The 17,775-nt window shown below is 30.5% G+C and overlaps 1 protein-coding gene across 5 annotated transcripts in view; it reads left to right on the top strand.

The window, feature by feature from the left end:
* LOC103568657 (collagen alpha-1(XV) chain) overlaps positions 1–17,775 on the top strand; it is a 493,917-nt gene that overhangs the window by 338,422 nt on the left and 137,720 nt on the right. For 4 of the 5 annotated variants that reach the window (XM_053740819.1, XM_053740818.1, XM_053740817.1 and 1 more), the window contains exons 14-16: positions 1,380–1,394; positions 1,469–1,564; positions 12,380–12,554. In XM_053740819.1, the coding sequence (XP_053596794.1) occupies positions 1,380–1,394; positions 1,469–1,564; positions 12,380–12,554 (286 nt within the window). The remainder of the gene's footprint in view (positions 1–1,379; positions 1,395–1,468; positions 1,565–12,379; positions 12,555–17,775) is intronic. The other variant, XM_014440162.2, reaches the window with a different exon arrangement.

Genomic DNA, 17,775 nt, shown 5'->3' on the forward strand with positions numbered 1-17,775 from the left:
CCCACTCCAAGCATGGCCCTTTTCATCCATATTATGAAACTTTAATCCGCCTCGTCCTAAATCTCCATTATCATTTTTAAAGCTATATTATCTTATTCTAATGCAAGCTTTCAAAACATACATTATCGATTCCATGTCCCCACTCTATATCTTCCTCCTACTTACTCCAAGCAAGGTCCTCTGTATCCACATCAGCAGTCTTATATTCCCCATCCATCATATAAGTCCCTACTCTACATTATCAACCACCACTAAGAAGCCCCATCTGTCGTTAACCCCCTTCCAGAGATAATCCCTACTAGCCACACCTTGCGCGGCAAGTTCTGTAGAAAAACACATTCGGCTAACTGAACGACAAGTTTCGGGCAAGCCTTGGCTGGGTAATACTTGGGTGTAAGTTGGTGCAAATCAACTGCCGTCATCTGAATGTCATTTGACAGAAAAAATTGTCGTCAATTTGAAATAAAACTTTCAATCAACTTAACGTCATTGTCTGACAGTAACACTTGAAATCACATGGAATTCAAGTTACAAACAATCTACTGTCAACTTAACCACATCTGTTTGCTCTTCAACATTTGATTTTAAGTTGACTTCAGGAAACGGCCGTAGCTTGAAGTTAACTTTCGGTTAAGGCGGCGATCAGGGAAACAAGTAGCACAATTTCGACTGTCATTGAAGAAGATACCCTAGTCCATTTATTTACCATGGTATTGCCGATCTCTGTTGCTAGAGTGGTAGCCTCCCTCTCCAACGCCTTTTGTCTACTGTTTGGTACGACAAGATGTGGTGACGCACGCAGTGGGTTTCAAATTCAAATTTGGAATTAGAAAATAGATTAATTAAATTAAAATGGCAAAATGATCCAAGTAATAAATTATTATTAACTGCTACGTGACAATTAAAGTCCCACTCCGTCACGGTCATTGATTATTATTAATTTAATAACTTTTTTGATCCGATCTCAACTGTCATTTTATATCGTCAAGATCATGTCATATAGATCGCGAATTAACTATCAATTAATTAAAATTTTATAAATTATTTATATAATTCAGAGTACATCTAATAATTTCAAGGCAATTAAGTTGGACTTGCTTTGATGCGTTAATATTATATCGTTAGCAAAAGAAATGAAATAGAGACGAGATAGATAGGTGGACAATTTTCAGTCTCTCTCTTTTCCCATCAACGACTTAAAAACTAAAAATTGAAAACAATAATTTAATACATATTATTCATTCAATAACAAAATACAACGGAAACAAAACACTACATATCTTGAACTGTACATCTTAATCTATTAATAATAATTAAATATTTAGATATTATCAGTTATAAACGATATGTTTGTTTAATTCAAATGCTACTATGTGTAGAGCAATATACACAAGGTACGTCCATTGGCCACTTTTCCTTTTACAATCATTGTCCTTGATATATTTATTGGTAAAAATTATAATTATAGGGCCGACCGGGAACTCCTGGAATACCAGGAAACATGGGACCCAAAGGAGAAAAGGGAGAAGCTGGTGCGCCAAGACCTTACAGCAACACAGCAGGGGTAAGCATTCATTATACTCCAGAAAATTAAATTTATTTTCAGTAAATTAGAATAAAACCATTGGATAGATAATCCAATATATATATATATATATATATACTAGCTGCTACCCGCCCATTTCGCTGGGCATTTTGTAATGTTACACGCAGAGAATTTTTGTGTAAAAATTACCCATAAAGTTTGGTACTGTCAGGACACCTAGCCAGTAACTAAATTTTTACTATGTTGTTAGTAAAAATTGCACTTTATTCACATGCTATCGAGTAGAATATTTTACAATGTGCATGGGAAAAAATTTAAATATTGACCACATGTCCTCACAGTATCAAACTTTTTGGGTAATTTTCACCGAAAATTTCTCTGCGCGTAGATTACTCTATATTTTGCATTGATTAGCATTATTACCGTTAGAACATCAGTAAATATTCTTATTCTCTGGTACTTTTCTACATAAAAAAAAAAGTTGCAAGTTGTAAAACCACAGGGTAGAGTCAATTGTTAATATTCTGGCCAGCCCCATAACAGTCAGCCCTAACTTTATCATGAGACAGAGCTAGAAGAACTCCTCTCCTATGCATGCGCGCTACACCGCTTGCCCCACTTCTTCGTGGCAAGGAAACACACACCACTGGAAACGTAGTGATTATAAAAATCTTTGCTTCTTAAACTTTTAATAACTTTATATTAAATGAATATATCGCAATAACTTTTTTGTAGATAAGAGCCAAGTGTCTAAGAAATAAAAATTAGAAAACGGAATTGAAATCTATCCAGTAGTTTTTCCGTGATGCGCGCACAACTGCAGACCTCTATCATATATATATTAAGGTGTCCGTTATTTCCCGAATCAGATTTTTTTACTTGGCCATGACATAAATCATTTATTTCTGGGCGAAAAATGATTGAAAAAAAGAAAAAATTTAATGCCAGTGCCGTTTCACTCTGCCTAAATAATGATACTTTCCAACGTAATTACGATAAAAAAAAAGGCAATTATTCGCTTAAAAATAAGCGTAATGCTATAATCAATAAAAATTTTTGTATGAAAGTTACCGTTCCTCGAAAATAGTTTCTTGTGTTTTTTTTTCTTAGTGAATTCAACCACTTAAGATATATTATAACCTAAAGTTCGATTTGTTCAAATGATTGGCGATTTTGTTTAAAATTTTATCACTCTTTAACACATAGATACGAAATTAAGCACAATCAATTTTTTTGTAGGAATTTTTTTGCTCTTTAAAAAAGGATTATTATGCTTTTTTTGTACATCTAGCCATTTAGGTGATATTGAAGCTCAAAATTTGATATATTTGAAAAATAATGTTTATTGTTTGAAATTCTATAACTCCTTAGCAAAGGGATACATACCTACGCAATAAACTTGTTCTGTCAGAAATTTACGGTTCTACGAAAAAGATCGCAGGTCAGCGTCCTTGGTGTCTGGTGGTGTTGCTGAGTTCAATTGCTAACAAACAATTCAAGATTTCGTTTTGTATTAATGACAGATAAATACTCTTTCACACCAATAAAACATTTTTGCGGTTGTTTACTCAAAAATGAGTTTAGTTTCTTAAGCAACAATAATACAACAGCATGATTCAAAATGATTCAAAGCAAAGTACTATAAAGTAGTAATATAAAATCTTTAATTTATAACGTTCTCTTTTATTTCACACGATCCACGGCAGAGTGTGGTTGATGTCAAATAACCGTTATGGCCCTTCGATGGTGAAAAAAACTCAAAACAAAATAATACCGAAAACGAAATTCACGCTTGGAGATATTTCAAATCTCCACTGGACACTCAGCTCTGCTCAGGCTGGGTTAGACAACCTAGTTGGGCACCAGTTCGTGTACTTCCACGAACAAATTATATTCAAATAAAATAAAAATGAAAAATAAAATGAAAATAAAAATAAGATACAGGAGAGCAGTTTCAGATTTTAGGAAAAGGATAGCAAGAAAACGATGGCAGTTCACTAAATAGACAAAATTAAATAACTACCGGGTTGATGACCATTTGTTTCTCAGTTATATTTAATTTATAAATAAAGTAATCGTTTATAATCGCGTATCGGAAATCAATAATAATAAATCATTTACAAATAATAGGTGTAGGTGTACACAAAATCACCAATATCAATAATAACGCGCAAATAATATTTGAATACGTGTAGATAACAATATCAATCGCAAATGATATTCAAAAAATATAAGTACTGGTAAATAATAATATGTTAAATGCAAAATAATAGTGTAAATATTTGTAAATAAACAGTTCTCGCAAATAATAATAACCACTGGTAAATAATATGTAATATTCGCAAAAATAATAATAACCACTGGTAAATAATATGTAATATTCGCAAAAATAATAATAACCACTGGTAAATAATATATAATATTTGCAAATAATAATCAGTAATTGCTGATGAAATAACTCATAATTAATTTATATGCACAATATTTCTACTGCACTGATAATACTAATGCCTTGTATATAATAACAAATAATAATAATCAATTATGTACGTAACGCATACACAAGAAAAATTAATACATTAACTCATAAGTAATTATTGAAAACCCAGTTAACTAGTTGTCGCATACAATTCGTTATAACCATGAAATAACATTTAATACGTATAAATAATAATGAACAATAACCAAATATTTATCTCAATCAATAATTGGCAATGATAAAAATAATACTAAGTGATTTCCCTTATTGATTCACTATCCACTGGGTTCAATAATTACGCATTTCATCATATGCGTACGGAAAATTGAATAGGCAACAGATACTTCTCTACTAGCATTAGTTCTTTTGAGAACTAACTCTCACGTTGTGCTAGCACTTTTCAGGGCTAGTCGACTAGACCTCCGGGTCTTTCGTAAGACTACTCATCTAGACCAGCGGTTCTTTTGAGGACCATCATCGAAACTCACATAGACATTTCAAGCTCAAACATACAAAACTCTACAGTCTATTTCAAGACCAAACCGGCCTTTTTCAAGGCTACCAAATTTCTAACGTAAAGAATTCACTTCAATACAAAGCTTTCCCACCAGCAGGCTACTCATTCAACAAATGCTAACTGTTGCGTTGACGCGCATACGTCAACCAACCAAAATAATTATAAGCATATAAATAAAATGCATAATTATTTTCTCGGCACTCTAAAAATCCAATTATATGCTTAACTTAATCAGCAAATTTTTCTTATTGCACAGTAATTTAAACCTAAGAAATATTTTATATAATAAAAACGCAGTAATTAAAACAAAATCGTAGATGTAAACAAAATAATTATAATAATATACATATGGTGAGACGTGTGAACAGCGTGTGCTGCCATCTGTTGCTCACTGACTTAATGCGAGACTGCCGTGATATTTAAATATCGTGACAAATTCCTTTCATAACACTTACGGAGCAACAAAAAATTTCAACAACAGCATTCAAGCAAATATCAACAACTAATTCAAAAAAACTCTCACACTTAGTACCACTAAAAAATGAAAAGTTTTTTACAACAGACAATGCACAATCTTTCAACAGTGAGCTTAGAATTTGATTTATCATCCTTAGCAACAATAAATTACTATCATAAAAAATTTAATACACGAAGTAGACAAAACCCTTTAACAAATAATTAGCAATTTTCAGCTAATACAATAACAGTACAAAAAGAATTTGACCAACCACTGAACAATCTATAGTCATCAGTGATCACCTCAAAACCTAATTTAATTTCTCCTGCTGCTGTAATTAATCACAATTCAATATCCAATCAGCCATTCTGAAGAATCAAATTAACACTAGTGTCAGCTTTATGGACAACAAAACGAAACAAAAATTGATCAAATATCGATCAATCAACAATCATCAACAGTCATCTCACAGCTTGGTTACCCCTGCTACGAAAACTAATAATCAAACGTCAACCACACATAACAAGCAATTATCAATGATATTAGTACCAATTACTCGTACAATATTATCAAAATAATTTGATGTAGTGTCACTTGCTACTGCTACTCGTCAATATAAAAATTCGACCCCCGAGCTGCCCTCTATCTTTGATTTGGATTAACTAATTAGTGTTAGAGCAGCTCGGAAAGTAGATAATCTATCAGGAGATGAACAAGCGGATAATGGCTTGTTGGGAACCCGAAAGAAAACAGTGGAAGATTCCTTTACATAGGGTATGAGAAGAAGTTGCATCCCACCAATTATTTTAAGCAACCATGTTGTCCACAGCTGAGAGTCTGGTACCACGGCGGGCCAATTTCCAAACCCACTGGGACCAGAGTCCTTTTATTTCCTGAGATGGTAGCAGTGCTTGGCCTAAAAGAAGTTGAACTCGTGGTGGCTGGCGGTGAGGCACCTACTTGCATTGCATTCCTAATGGGTAAGCTAATGTGAGCTTTGCTCACATTTCGCTTTTATAATATTGTAGCAACTGGTATCTTCAATTAATATTACTTATGCACTACAATAATAACACACTTATTTCAGCAATAAAAACACCACAATTAACAGCAGTAAAAGAAAGGCAAAGAGAGATATAATTTATTGATATACAGATGTATGCTTTTATGCTGTCCATATAAGATTGACTGACTTTAGTCACGCATCTATAAAACAAGAGAAGAAGGCATTTGTTTTCTAGCTATTCAAATATTTTAAAACATCAGTTTTACATTCGTTACACTACCCCCTTCGCAATAAAATTATCGCCCCGATTAAAATTGTGTTGGAAGGATCGAACTTCATTGAAATCAATATCATTTACAATTTTGGTTCGATTCCGCTATGGTCCTAACACACCTTGTCTATCACCCTACAGGGAAAAAAACACCATAGCCCAAAAACAACCCTGTTAGCTAACGCAATGATAATCAAAAAATAAACAAATAGTCTATAATTCAATTGAGCTAAGAATTGATAAAAAAATAAAATATTCTGCTAAGAAGTTAACCGATACCCGTGACTCTATTTTCCTACTCAACGAATCTAAATAAAATCAAAAATGTAACCCTCCTCTTGAATAATGGATCTTCAATGGGAATGGGAACAGGTATGGGATGGGAACAGAAACTCCTTTCTCTCCTCCTTGAAGGACTAGGAATAAGCTCCTTCTCTCCTTCCCCAATGAAATTGGAAATATTATCTGCACATAATAAAGAAACAAAACGAGTATCTCCAACATTTTATTAAATTTTGTACTTGAACATATTTCATCGTTACATCTTATTATTAGTCAGTTGTTAATTTAGAAACTTTGATTATCGTTATCAATTTAATAATTTTCGAACTTATATGCTCAATGTTCTACTGCTCGATTCATTCAGTTCATATGCCGATATGTTATCTCGAGCTAACACATCAATGATTACTGAATAATACACGTTGCAACTAATTTCAATTTTTTCCCCTAAAAGTTCTTCGGAAATTCTCCAGGGCATCCATCTATCTCTCAAAAGTCGTGGCCACTAACAAAAGAGAAATGCTGATGAAGTCAACTCCAGATGGATCCCAAAGCTCCAGTTGGGATAGTGTTGACGAACGATAAGTCCTAAGAATTTAAAATTTTGATTTGAGCTGAGCTCACTTAAACCAAAAGAAATATCCAGTCTCTCATCAAAGGCCCAGGAATCCCAGGAACCCCTTGCAACGGCCAATCATTCAGGGCCCTCAGACAGACTTCCCTCAGCTAATAATCAAACTTAGAACATTCCCAGTCCTAATAGAATCCCGGGAATCCCTCGAACAACGTTACCACTGAGATCGTTCAGAGCCCTCTGCCAGACTTCTTTCAGAATTTCGGAAACTCTTCAGCAACGTCTACAGTGTGGTTATTCAGGGTCCACTGCCAGACTTCGCCTAAGGACTATACCAGTCTTTAGTAAGTCGTCCAGACAAATCTTTCAATTCTATCAGTTTGAAAGAGATATATCCTAGTCTTACTAATTGACTACAGAATCCCGGGAACCCTTTACAACGTCTACGCTGAGATCGTTCAGGGTCCCAGTTGGACTTCTCTTGTATTTTTCTTATTGATCACAATATGGTGCAAGACGATTTATATGCACGATTTTATATTTTCTATTTGGTATTTTTCTAATTCTGTAAACTACGTTATTTAATTTATTTTCAATTTCATAAGGACCTTCCTAATCGCATTGAAATAAACAAAATTTTAAATTATTTTTGTTAATATTGACTTTTTTTTTTTAATTTAATTCATGATAGTAATCTCAGCAGTTCTACGAAATTCCTTATTTATGCGTCTCAATTTCTCTTTATTAACTCAATAAAATACTTGAGGTATTCACAGCCCCGACAGGACAACAAAAAAATATTTTCAAATTGACTATCTATACAAAATTTTTTTTTTTTTTATCTATCGTTCTTCAACACAAAGTCATTAAACATACCCGGTTTATTAATCATGTTAATCGGTTACAAAACAAAAGAGTTGTTAGATATCACAATATTTTTAGTTAATTTGTATTTGATAAAATGATATTTTTTTTTTTTAATTTTACCAAACTATTATGATTATTAAATAATGATACATCACCAAATTATCCTTTTCGAACTTTAAGTTGTTCATAAGTTCAACTCTAACTCCTCGATTGATGCTAAGAAAATATTCTTCCGGCTTCACTGTTTTTTTTTCTTTTAAATAATAAGATTATCCGGCATTTGATGTTTCGATTACTATTATTTTATATTTTTATCACGTACGTAATTACTCATACCCGCACTTTGACATAAATTAATAAAAACATATTCACAACCCTAATTTATTAATCACGAACTTTTTTTTTTATCTAGTATATCACACAAGTAAATTTAAATACGCACTTTGACACCGATTAAGAAAAATATTTTCACAAAACTTAATTAGTTAATTACTGAATTCATTTAATTTATTACACGCACTTGAAATCTATATCATTAAACATATCCACAAAACTTATTTGATTCATCACCGAATTTATTCATTTTATTACGCGAACTTTAACACTATAACACATATCCACAGAACTTATGTAATTCATTATCGAATTTATTCATATTACTACGCGCACTTTAATATTCATAAAACTTATTTAATTTTTTCTTTTTAATCTTTGCCTTTCCCGTCGCATCACGATATTTTGACAGATATTCAGATAATACACGGTATAAATTTCGTGGAGTAAAAACTTATTGCAGAAGGTCATATGTTAGAAACTTGAGAAAATTTTACCATACGATGTTTCATTTAATTTATGGAAAAAGGAATTTTCAAATCAAAACAAGAATTGTAACTCATCATTCCGAGTATGGCCAGACTTTTTGTCATAACAATGGTTTTTGAGTCAAATTTTTATCATGTTAGTAATGAGTTATGCAAAAATGATTCCAATTAAGTCAAATAACTCGAACAAGTCTACGCTGAGACTGTTCAGGGCCCCAGTTGGACTTCTCTTGTATTTTTCTTATTGATCACAATATGGTGCAAGACGATTTATATGCACGATTTTATATTTTCTATTTGGTATTTTTTTAATTCTGTAAACTATGTTATTTAATTTATTTTCAATATCATAAGGACCCTCCCAATCGCATTGAAGTTAACAAAATTATTAATTATTCCCATTAATATTGACATTTCTTTTTTTTTTTTTTTTTAATTTAAATCTCGATAGTAATCTCAGCAGTTTTACAAAATTCCTTATTTATTCGTCTAAATTTATATTCATTCACTCAATAAAATGACTGAGACATTACATAGCCCAGATAGAGAATAAAAAAAAAAAATTTTTTTTTGTTTCTTAAAATGACTATTTATACAAAATCTTTTATCTATCGTTCTACAACACAAAATCATTAAATATGTTTGGTTCACTAATCACGTCAATCGATTATAAAACAAAAGAGTGATTGGATATCACGATATTTTTAGTTAATTTGTGTTTGATAAAATGACGTTTCTTTTATTTTTGATTTTACTTAACTACTATTATTATTAAATAACGATACATCACCAAATTTATCCTTTCCGAATTTTAAGTTGTCTTTAAGTTCAACTTCAACTCCTCAATTGATACTAAGAAATATTCTTCCGGCTTGACTGTTTTTTGAAAAAAAATAATAACATTATCCGGCGTTTGATGTTTCGATCACTATTATTTCATATTTTTATAACACGCATATTTGCGCATACTCGTACTTTAATACCAATTAATAAAAATATTTTCACAAAACTTATTTAATTAATCACTGAATTCATTTAAATTATTACACGCACTTGAAATCTATATGATAAAACATATTCACAAAACTTAATTAATTCATCACCGTATTTATTTATATTACTACGCGAACTTCAACACAATAACACATATCCACGGGACTTTCTTTTTTTTTTTTAATTAATCACCGAATTTATTTATATTACTACACGCACTTTAATATTCACAAAATTTATTTAATTCATCTCTAAATTTATTTGAATTAACACACGCACTTAAGCACAAATTAATAAAAATGTTTTCACCAAACTTGTTTAATTGATCACTGAATTTATTATTATTTGCGCTTTTAGTAACATCAAAATAATCACGTTCGTTTTCTTTATAATCTTTGCCTTTCCCATCGTGTCGCGATATTTTGACAGACATATTTTTTTTTTATATTAGTAAATTCACACTACTACACGAATGTTACATCCCACTTCTGACACCAAATTGTAGCGGCTGGTATTTTAAATTAATATTACTTATGCACTACAATAATAACACACTTATATTAGAAATAAGAACCACAATTAACAGCAGTAAAAGAAATGCAAAGAGGGATAGTTTATATTAGCTGTTAAGCTGTCAATATAAGACTGACTGACTTTAATCATGCATCTATAAAACAATGATAGTTTAATAAACTATCTAATGATTGCTCTACTTAACGCTAGCCTCTTCATTAAAAGAAAATCTCAATTATACTTAAAAAACATAGTCAAGAATTATCATCGAAATTTGTTTCAAAATCAAAAAATTAATTACTGATACCTAGAAAAGAAACATGGACGTCCTTCAACGATTGAAAATAGTAGAAAAAGTTTCTAATTACAATCAATTTCTCTGATATTAAAGCCGGATACTATCTTTTATCAATGACAAGCACATTGCTTAACATAAAGTCAAATTTTTCAATCAGCGAGGGAAGCAAAAAGTGGGAAAAACCTATTTTTAGGAGTGATAAATTTCCTACAAGAAAGTTCATAGACCACAATTATATATTTTTGTGTTAGAGTAATTAAATTTAAAACAAAATCTCTAATTTTTTTTAACAATTCGAGCTTTGTGCTTCAACATTTTTTGAACAGTTAGATTAAAAAAAAAAAACACAAGAGACCTTTTTTCAAAAGCGTCGAATTTTCTACGAACATATGTATTAGTGATAGCTGTACATTTATTTTCAGCAAGAAATAAAATTCTTCTCATTGTGCTTGAACGGAAAAGTATCATTTTTTATACTTTTTAATTTCCTGCTACGAAAATTCAAAATTTTCAAAAATTTTGGAAGTTATTAGAATCGGTATGATTTTCGAAAACCGAATTTCTAACAGATCTTGACGTTTTGACATTCTAGGGAGCTATTCTGACCAATTTTAAGATGATTTCCGAGTGTATATATGTGTGTAAGTACGTACGTACGTATGTATGTAAATATTCTGTAACTTCTGAACGCATTTAAATCTTTATTTTGATCACTGAATTTTATTTTAGCCTCAACACATTTACTTTATTGAACATAATCGGGAATAAAAATTTAAAAACCTCTTGATAATTAATGGATTCCGATTCTTAAATCTTCAAACTTTAACAAAAAACGTAATTTGATAGAGCTTGAAAAGCTCATTGAAAAACAGTTGCATGTAAAAGCATTTTCGATCTCGGAGAGCTCGAAAATAGATACAAACTGATGTTTTCGGATCACAAATATCACAGATATCGGATCACAGATTTTTGGATCACAAATAAATGATCTATCATTGCCAAGTTGAAAATAATTTGGGAAATAACGGACAACCTCATACATGTGGAATATAACGCGGCTTTTAGGCGTCGTAGTTTTGTGGACACGATGGCGTCTAAAATTTTATTCAGATTTAAATAAAGCAGCGTAATTTCTTGTTTTTTTCTGGGTTAAAATCAAGTTCAAAGATGAACTAAATCGGTTAGTTGTGGGTTTTAAAATTTTTTTAAATAAAAAAAAAAACGTTTTATGTCAATTTCCCTTCAAATAGCTTATTTCAAATAAAAAGCGATAGCTTATTTCTGTTAAAGGTACCTAGAAACTCATGAAATCAGATTTAATTATTGTTACTCAACTCTCCATTTTAATAATTTCTTGGATCAAATTAATGATTTCGAAAAGTATTGAAGAATTCGAATAAAATTTTGATATGGCTTTAACTCTCAATATCTTCTAAATAATACATCACAGGATAATTCCGTCAATAACATCTTGTAATTAATGAAGTAATCTTTAAAGTATCTAATTACGACTTAATCTAAAAATGATAGTTTATTCACTGTGACATTCTAACACAACTAGATGATTAATCTCAAATGTTGAGCATATAACGGCTTATAAGCTTAAGATTTATGGAAAACTTTCAAACAAATTTTTTTTCCATGAACTCTCATCTGAAAGCTTGAAAATGGATGATTCAATATTGAGAAATCTACTCTTATTCCAGCTGCCAATCGGCTTTTTTTATATTTATATATTTGTTAACATAATTACAGCTGAAAGGAGATAAGGGATCGGATGGATTACCTGGAATACCTGGCAAAGATGGTCAAACAGGGCCACCGGGACCTCCTGGTCCTCCTGGTTTGTCTCTTGTTGGTCAAAAAGGCGAGCCAGGAATCAGCAGAAGTCATGTTTATGGGGATAACGATTATTATAGATCGCATCAAGGTATATTTTTCCATATTATAACCTTCTATTGCAAGATTATTTTCACTGTGACCCTAATAAGCTAAAACTTAATCTTACACTCCCTATTATCTTGCGCAGAATCTGAATGAAAAATCGAAATCAATTTTAAAACATTTTTCCGATAATCTTATTCTTTTAAGATGATTTTTCAAGAAAAAAATGTATTATGGTTTTTTATACAATAGCATAACGTTCAAAGTAATTCTTGGAGGTTTTGAATCACGGTAGAAACACCGTGAAAACACGATGAAATCTCGGTGAGTCCACCATGGTTACACGGTGGCTTTGTGCCATTTTACCATCGTGTATACGCGGTGTACCCACCATCTAACCACTGTGATTAGACGGTGTCCCCACCATGGTTCCATGATGTATCTACAAATTTTATTAGGGAAATAAAAAAAAATTTAACCGACTTGTATGCTTGATCCCGAGACTTATGAATGTAAAGTTTGATCTATTATCCACTGTGCCGAATCTCACAATTAATGAGGTTGATTGTATTTAGTTGGTTAAAATTGAACTTAAGAAAATTAAAGACATCAAATAAATAATTGATTTCCTTATTTCTATTATATTCAATTGTCACGATATTTGGATATCGCGGCAGTCTCGCATCAGGTCGGTGAGTAACAGAGAGCAGCACACGCTGCTCATACGTCTCATCCGATATTGTTATTATAATTATTTTGTTTACATATAAGATTTTGTTTTAATTCCAGTGTTAATATTACTTTACCGATTTCTTAGGTATACATTATGTCTGAATCAGGAAATTTCACTGTTAATTTAAGCATATAATTCAATTTTTGTAGCGCTGGGAGAAATAATTGCGCATTTCATTTATATGCATATGATTATTTTGGCTGGTTGACGCATGCGCGTCGACGCAACAGTTGGCAGTAATAAATTTATTTATTATAATTAAATTTATATGTTTTGTGAATAAACCACTGGCTGATTTATTATTAAATCGTGGTAATAAGTAATTATGAAAGGGACAATTGGTCATTTCACGTCGGGAACGCGTTGAATTACACAGCTCAATTCAGGTATTATGTTGGTGATTCTGTTAAAAATAACATGTGGCAAATATATATCTCTACTGGTCGAAGTGAGATATATGACAAAATGGTGTCGGCCGAGGTGCCGGCATAAGGTTCACGTGCTGCCATGGTCAGACGTGGGATAGTCTCTGTAACAGTAGCGTGTGTGCTCTTGTTGATAAGGAATGTTATAAATTTGACGCCATTTGGTATTTTGAATAAATAATATAAAACCATTGGCATTATTTGAGTATTTTTGGTGAAGTAATGAAGGAAATACATTTAACGTATTAGATTTTCAACCAAGGGAGTTGATTAATTACGTAAACTGTGAGTACCTTTGAGCTAATACATTGGCGTGTAATTTTGTTCCCGCGAAGGTAGCCATTTGTCTATCTTATGAGTGTGAGAGAGACAGCGAACTTTGAGTATTCGTAGTTCCTATAAGCATATTATGGAATGCGTGATTATTGTTCCCAGTGAATAGTAATGCAATAAGTAAAATTATTCAGTATTATGTTATCATTACCAAATATTGATTGTGCTAAATATTTTGTTATTTTTCATTATTATTTATACGCATTAATTATTATTTCATTATTAGGACAAGGTATATGCGATAAATATTCGATGGGATTTCAATAATTACTTATATATGTTTATGTATTATTTCTTGATATGCGTTATGTATTTAATTGATTATTATTAATTCTTGATTATTATTTGTTATTACTTACAAGTTATTATTATTATTACGATAGAAACGTCACGCATGTAAGTTATTTACGATTTATTTCATCAGTAATTAATAATTATTGTTTGTTATTATTATTTATTTACCAGGAATTATTATTTTGTGATTTATACGTATTATTTACAATTTATTATTGTTTTTTGCGAGCGTGCGGCATTACGCGTACAAGTATTTATAAATAATGATTATTATTTGCGGCTATGGTGCTATTAAGAACAATTATTTATTATTTGTGATTATTTAAAATATTATTAACTATTGGCGAATATTGTTTTGCGAGTATAAATTATTAATTTTATAGAACATTTAATTTTATTATTTAAATATAACTGAGAAAACACATGGTCACCAACCCGGCATTTATTTAACTTTTATTTATTTAATTAATAGCTATCTCTTTTTTGCTAATCTCTTTCCTAACCTGAAACTGCTCCCTGATCATTTTATTTATTTTCATTATCATTTTATTTGAGTTTAATTTGTTTGTGGAGGTGCACGAACTGGCGCCCAACTAGGATTTCTAACCCAGCCTGATAAGAGCTGTGTGCCCAGTGAAGATTTGGAGCATCTCCAAATGGGATTTCTGTTTATTATTTATTCCATAGTTTTCACCATTGAAGGACCATAACGGCTATTTGACACTAAACACACTCCGCCGTGGGTAGTGTAAAATAGTAGTGAACGTTATACAATCATATTATGGTTTATATGGTAACGAGGCTAATAGTGATATGCCCACTAATAACGAGGCAATAACTACTTGTTTTGGTCAATTACTAAAATGAGAAGTTGAAATTTTTCAAACTTAACTAAAAAATTATGTAAGTTTATGTTTCGGTTTTTCATAACTAAATCCATTACTAAAAATTCGAAATTACCTTAACAGTCACGCTAATGGTCTTGTGAGCCCATTTCCGAAAATTTTACGAAAGTTAGTATACTTTTGTTACGTCCAGCTCAGATGCTGAACTTTTTATTTTTAGTAGATTTCATAGAAATCTAACTATTGTATTTGTCTTCATGATAGAATTTTCGAAAAATTTTGGTACCTCTAAACTCAGCTCGACGAACTGAGTCAGGAAATATATTTGGTTTAAAAGCTTATCTATATATATATATATATATATATATATATATATATATACACCATATAACGCGCCGTTCTCCAACGATAGCGTCCACAATTCTACGACGATCTTAATGAAACTTAGTGTACTTATTCTATGGACGATTACCTTGAATGAGTTTAAAGATGAGCCAATTCGGCCAATAGGTTTAGAAGTTATGGTTAATTGAAATTTTGTCAAATTTTCAAAAAAAATTTGCTTACTGATTTAACTGGATGTAACTTTTAAACGGAGAAATAGTTTTTTTTGTTTGTTCCATCTGAAAGTTTAGTCGATTGCCTTCAATTTTCACTATACAGCTCATTGATTTAACTATTTTTTTTAATAGATGAATGGTTTTGAAAATTCATGGAATATTATAAAAACTAATTTTATGTACGTTGTCACTTTGATTATTACCACAATTTCAAACCGATCACCTTGAAACTTGATACACGTATTTTGTAGGTGACTATCTTGATCGAGTGTGAAAATGAGTTCAATCGGTCGCAGTAGTTTAGAAGTCATAGCATTTCAAAATGTGCAAAATTCATATTTTTTACTAACTAATTCTTCAATATCTTTTGAATGTGATAAATTATTGACTTTCGATAAAATTCATTTGAAAGGTCTTAAAATAAGCTTGAATTTTCATGCTTATATATGTGCCTTGACCAAAGAAATTACTTATTTTACCATTCATTAAATCAAATTTTGCTATTGAATTAGTTCTCCTACTTTTTAGGAAATTCATGGCACTACTTAAGTTATTGCAGTGTGAGACTTATAAAATCCAAGCACCTTAATTCAAATAGGGTATATCTAATTTTTTTTTATTGACAGTGTATGGATAATATGATATATCAATAACATTATTAACAATAGTTGTGATGATAATATTCTCTATATCTACTGGACGTTTGATATTCTGTTCAGCATTTTATTTCAAATATTAGTACTAATTCCAAGTATAACATTTTAATATATCACAATCAAATTTTAATCTTAGATTATTTTATTAGTGGATTTCATCGAAAGCAAACTATTGCCTTTGTCTTTATGGTGAAATTTTCAAGAAACAAAACCATAATCTATCACAATTCTTTGAATAGGATCTGAAATATTATTATTCCGAAAGCTTAAATATATGCACAGGTATCTACGAATCACTTCAAATCAAAACTCATTGGACATTACAATTAAAAAAATTTCTAAAGCTGAAGCTTTTTCTGAAGATTTCGTAATTATTCAAAAAAATCAAGATTACTGGTGAAAAAAACATTTTTAAAACGAAAAAATGACCAAAAACCGAGAAACTACCAATGATGGAGATTTTTGGCAAAATCGATACATTTAATGCTTCGGGACACTAAAAAAGAAAAATCGCATCGCTTTGAAATTTTTAGGGTTTTTTCAGGACACTTTGAGGTTGAAAAAAAAAAGACGATATCCTTTGTTCATCCGTTATATCCAAAGTTATAGCAAGATTTCCGAATATCCTTAAATATGCAAATTTTGACTTGTCTTTTAATAAACATTATCACTTCAAAAAAAATTTTTTTATCAAAAGCGACTAGTTTTGTCTTATAGAGAATGTTTCCAGTTTTCAAAACCCTACTTCTATTCTCTGTACGACTAATACGTCCAGAGTTATTGATTATCAAATTGAAAGGCATAAAATTTCCTAAAAGAGTCATAAGGTCAGATTATCCAAAAAAATCTATTGAAGCCCATAGATTTGTTGAAAGACGAGAAAAAATTTTGACAATTTTTTTTCGTCGGTTTGCTTACGATTACTCCGGAACCGTGCATGATAAAAAAAGATTGAGGGCCAGATCTGAAAACTAGAAACTTGAGGCTACAATTTATTTATTTTTTTTTTCTACGACCATTTTTCACCGAGTTACAGTATGTTGAAAATCACCCAAAAATTTCGAATTTTTTTTTCGATCCCTTAATTTTTGGGACTAGTGTATGTAAAAATAAAAAAAAAATACATTAAAAATACATAATAAATATATAAATATATATAAAATATGTAAAAAAAAATATATTTTAAATAGCTAACTTTTGGCCGATTTTCGTATATATTTTATATATTTTAAATATATTAAAAATATATCTTAGAATATATAAAAAATAGATGTATAAAAATATAAAAAAAATATATTTTTTTTATATTTTTAAATATAAAAAAAATAAAGGTATGGTAATATAAAAAATATATATTAGTAATATATTTTAAATCTATAAAAAATATAATTATAAAAATATAAAAAGTTTATATATAAAAT

The sequence above is a fragment of the Microplitis demolitor genome, chromosome 7, assembly GCF_026212275.2.
Source record: "Microplitis demolitor isolate Queensland-Clemson2020A chromosome 7, iyMicDemo2.1a, whole genome shotgun sequence".
In the NCBI taxonomy this organism is placed as follows: domain Eukaryota; kingdom Metazoa; phylum Arthropoda; class Insecta; order Hymenoptera; family Braconidae; genus Microplitis; species Microplitis demolitor.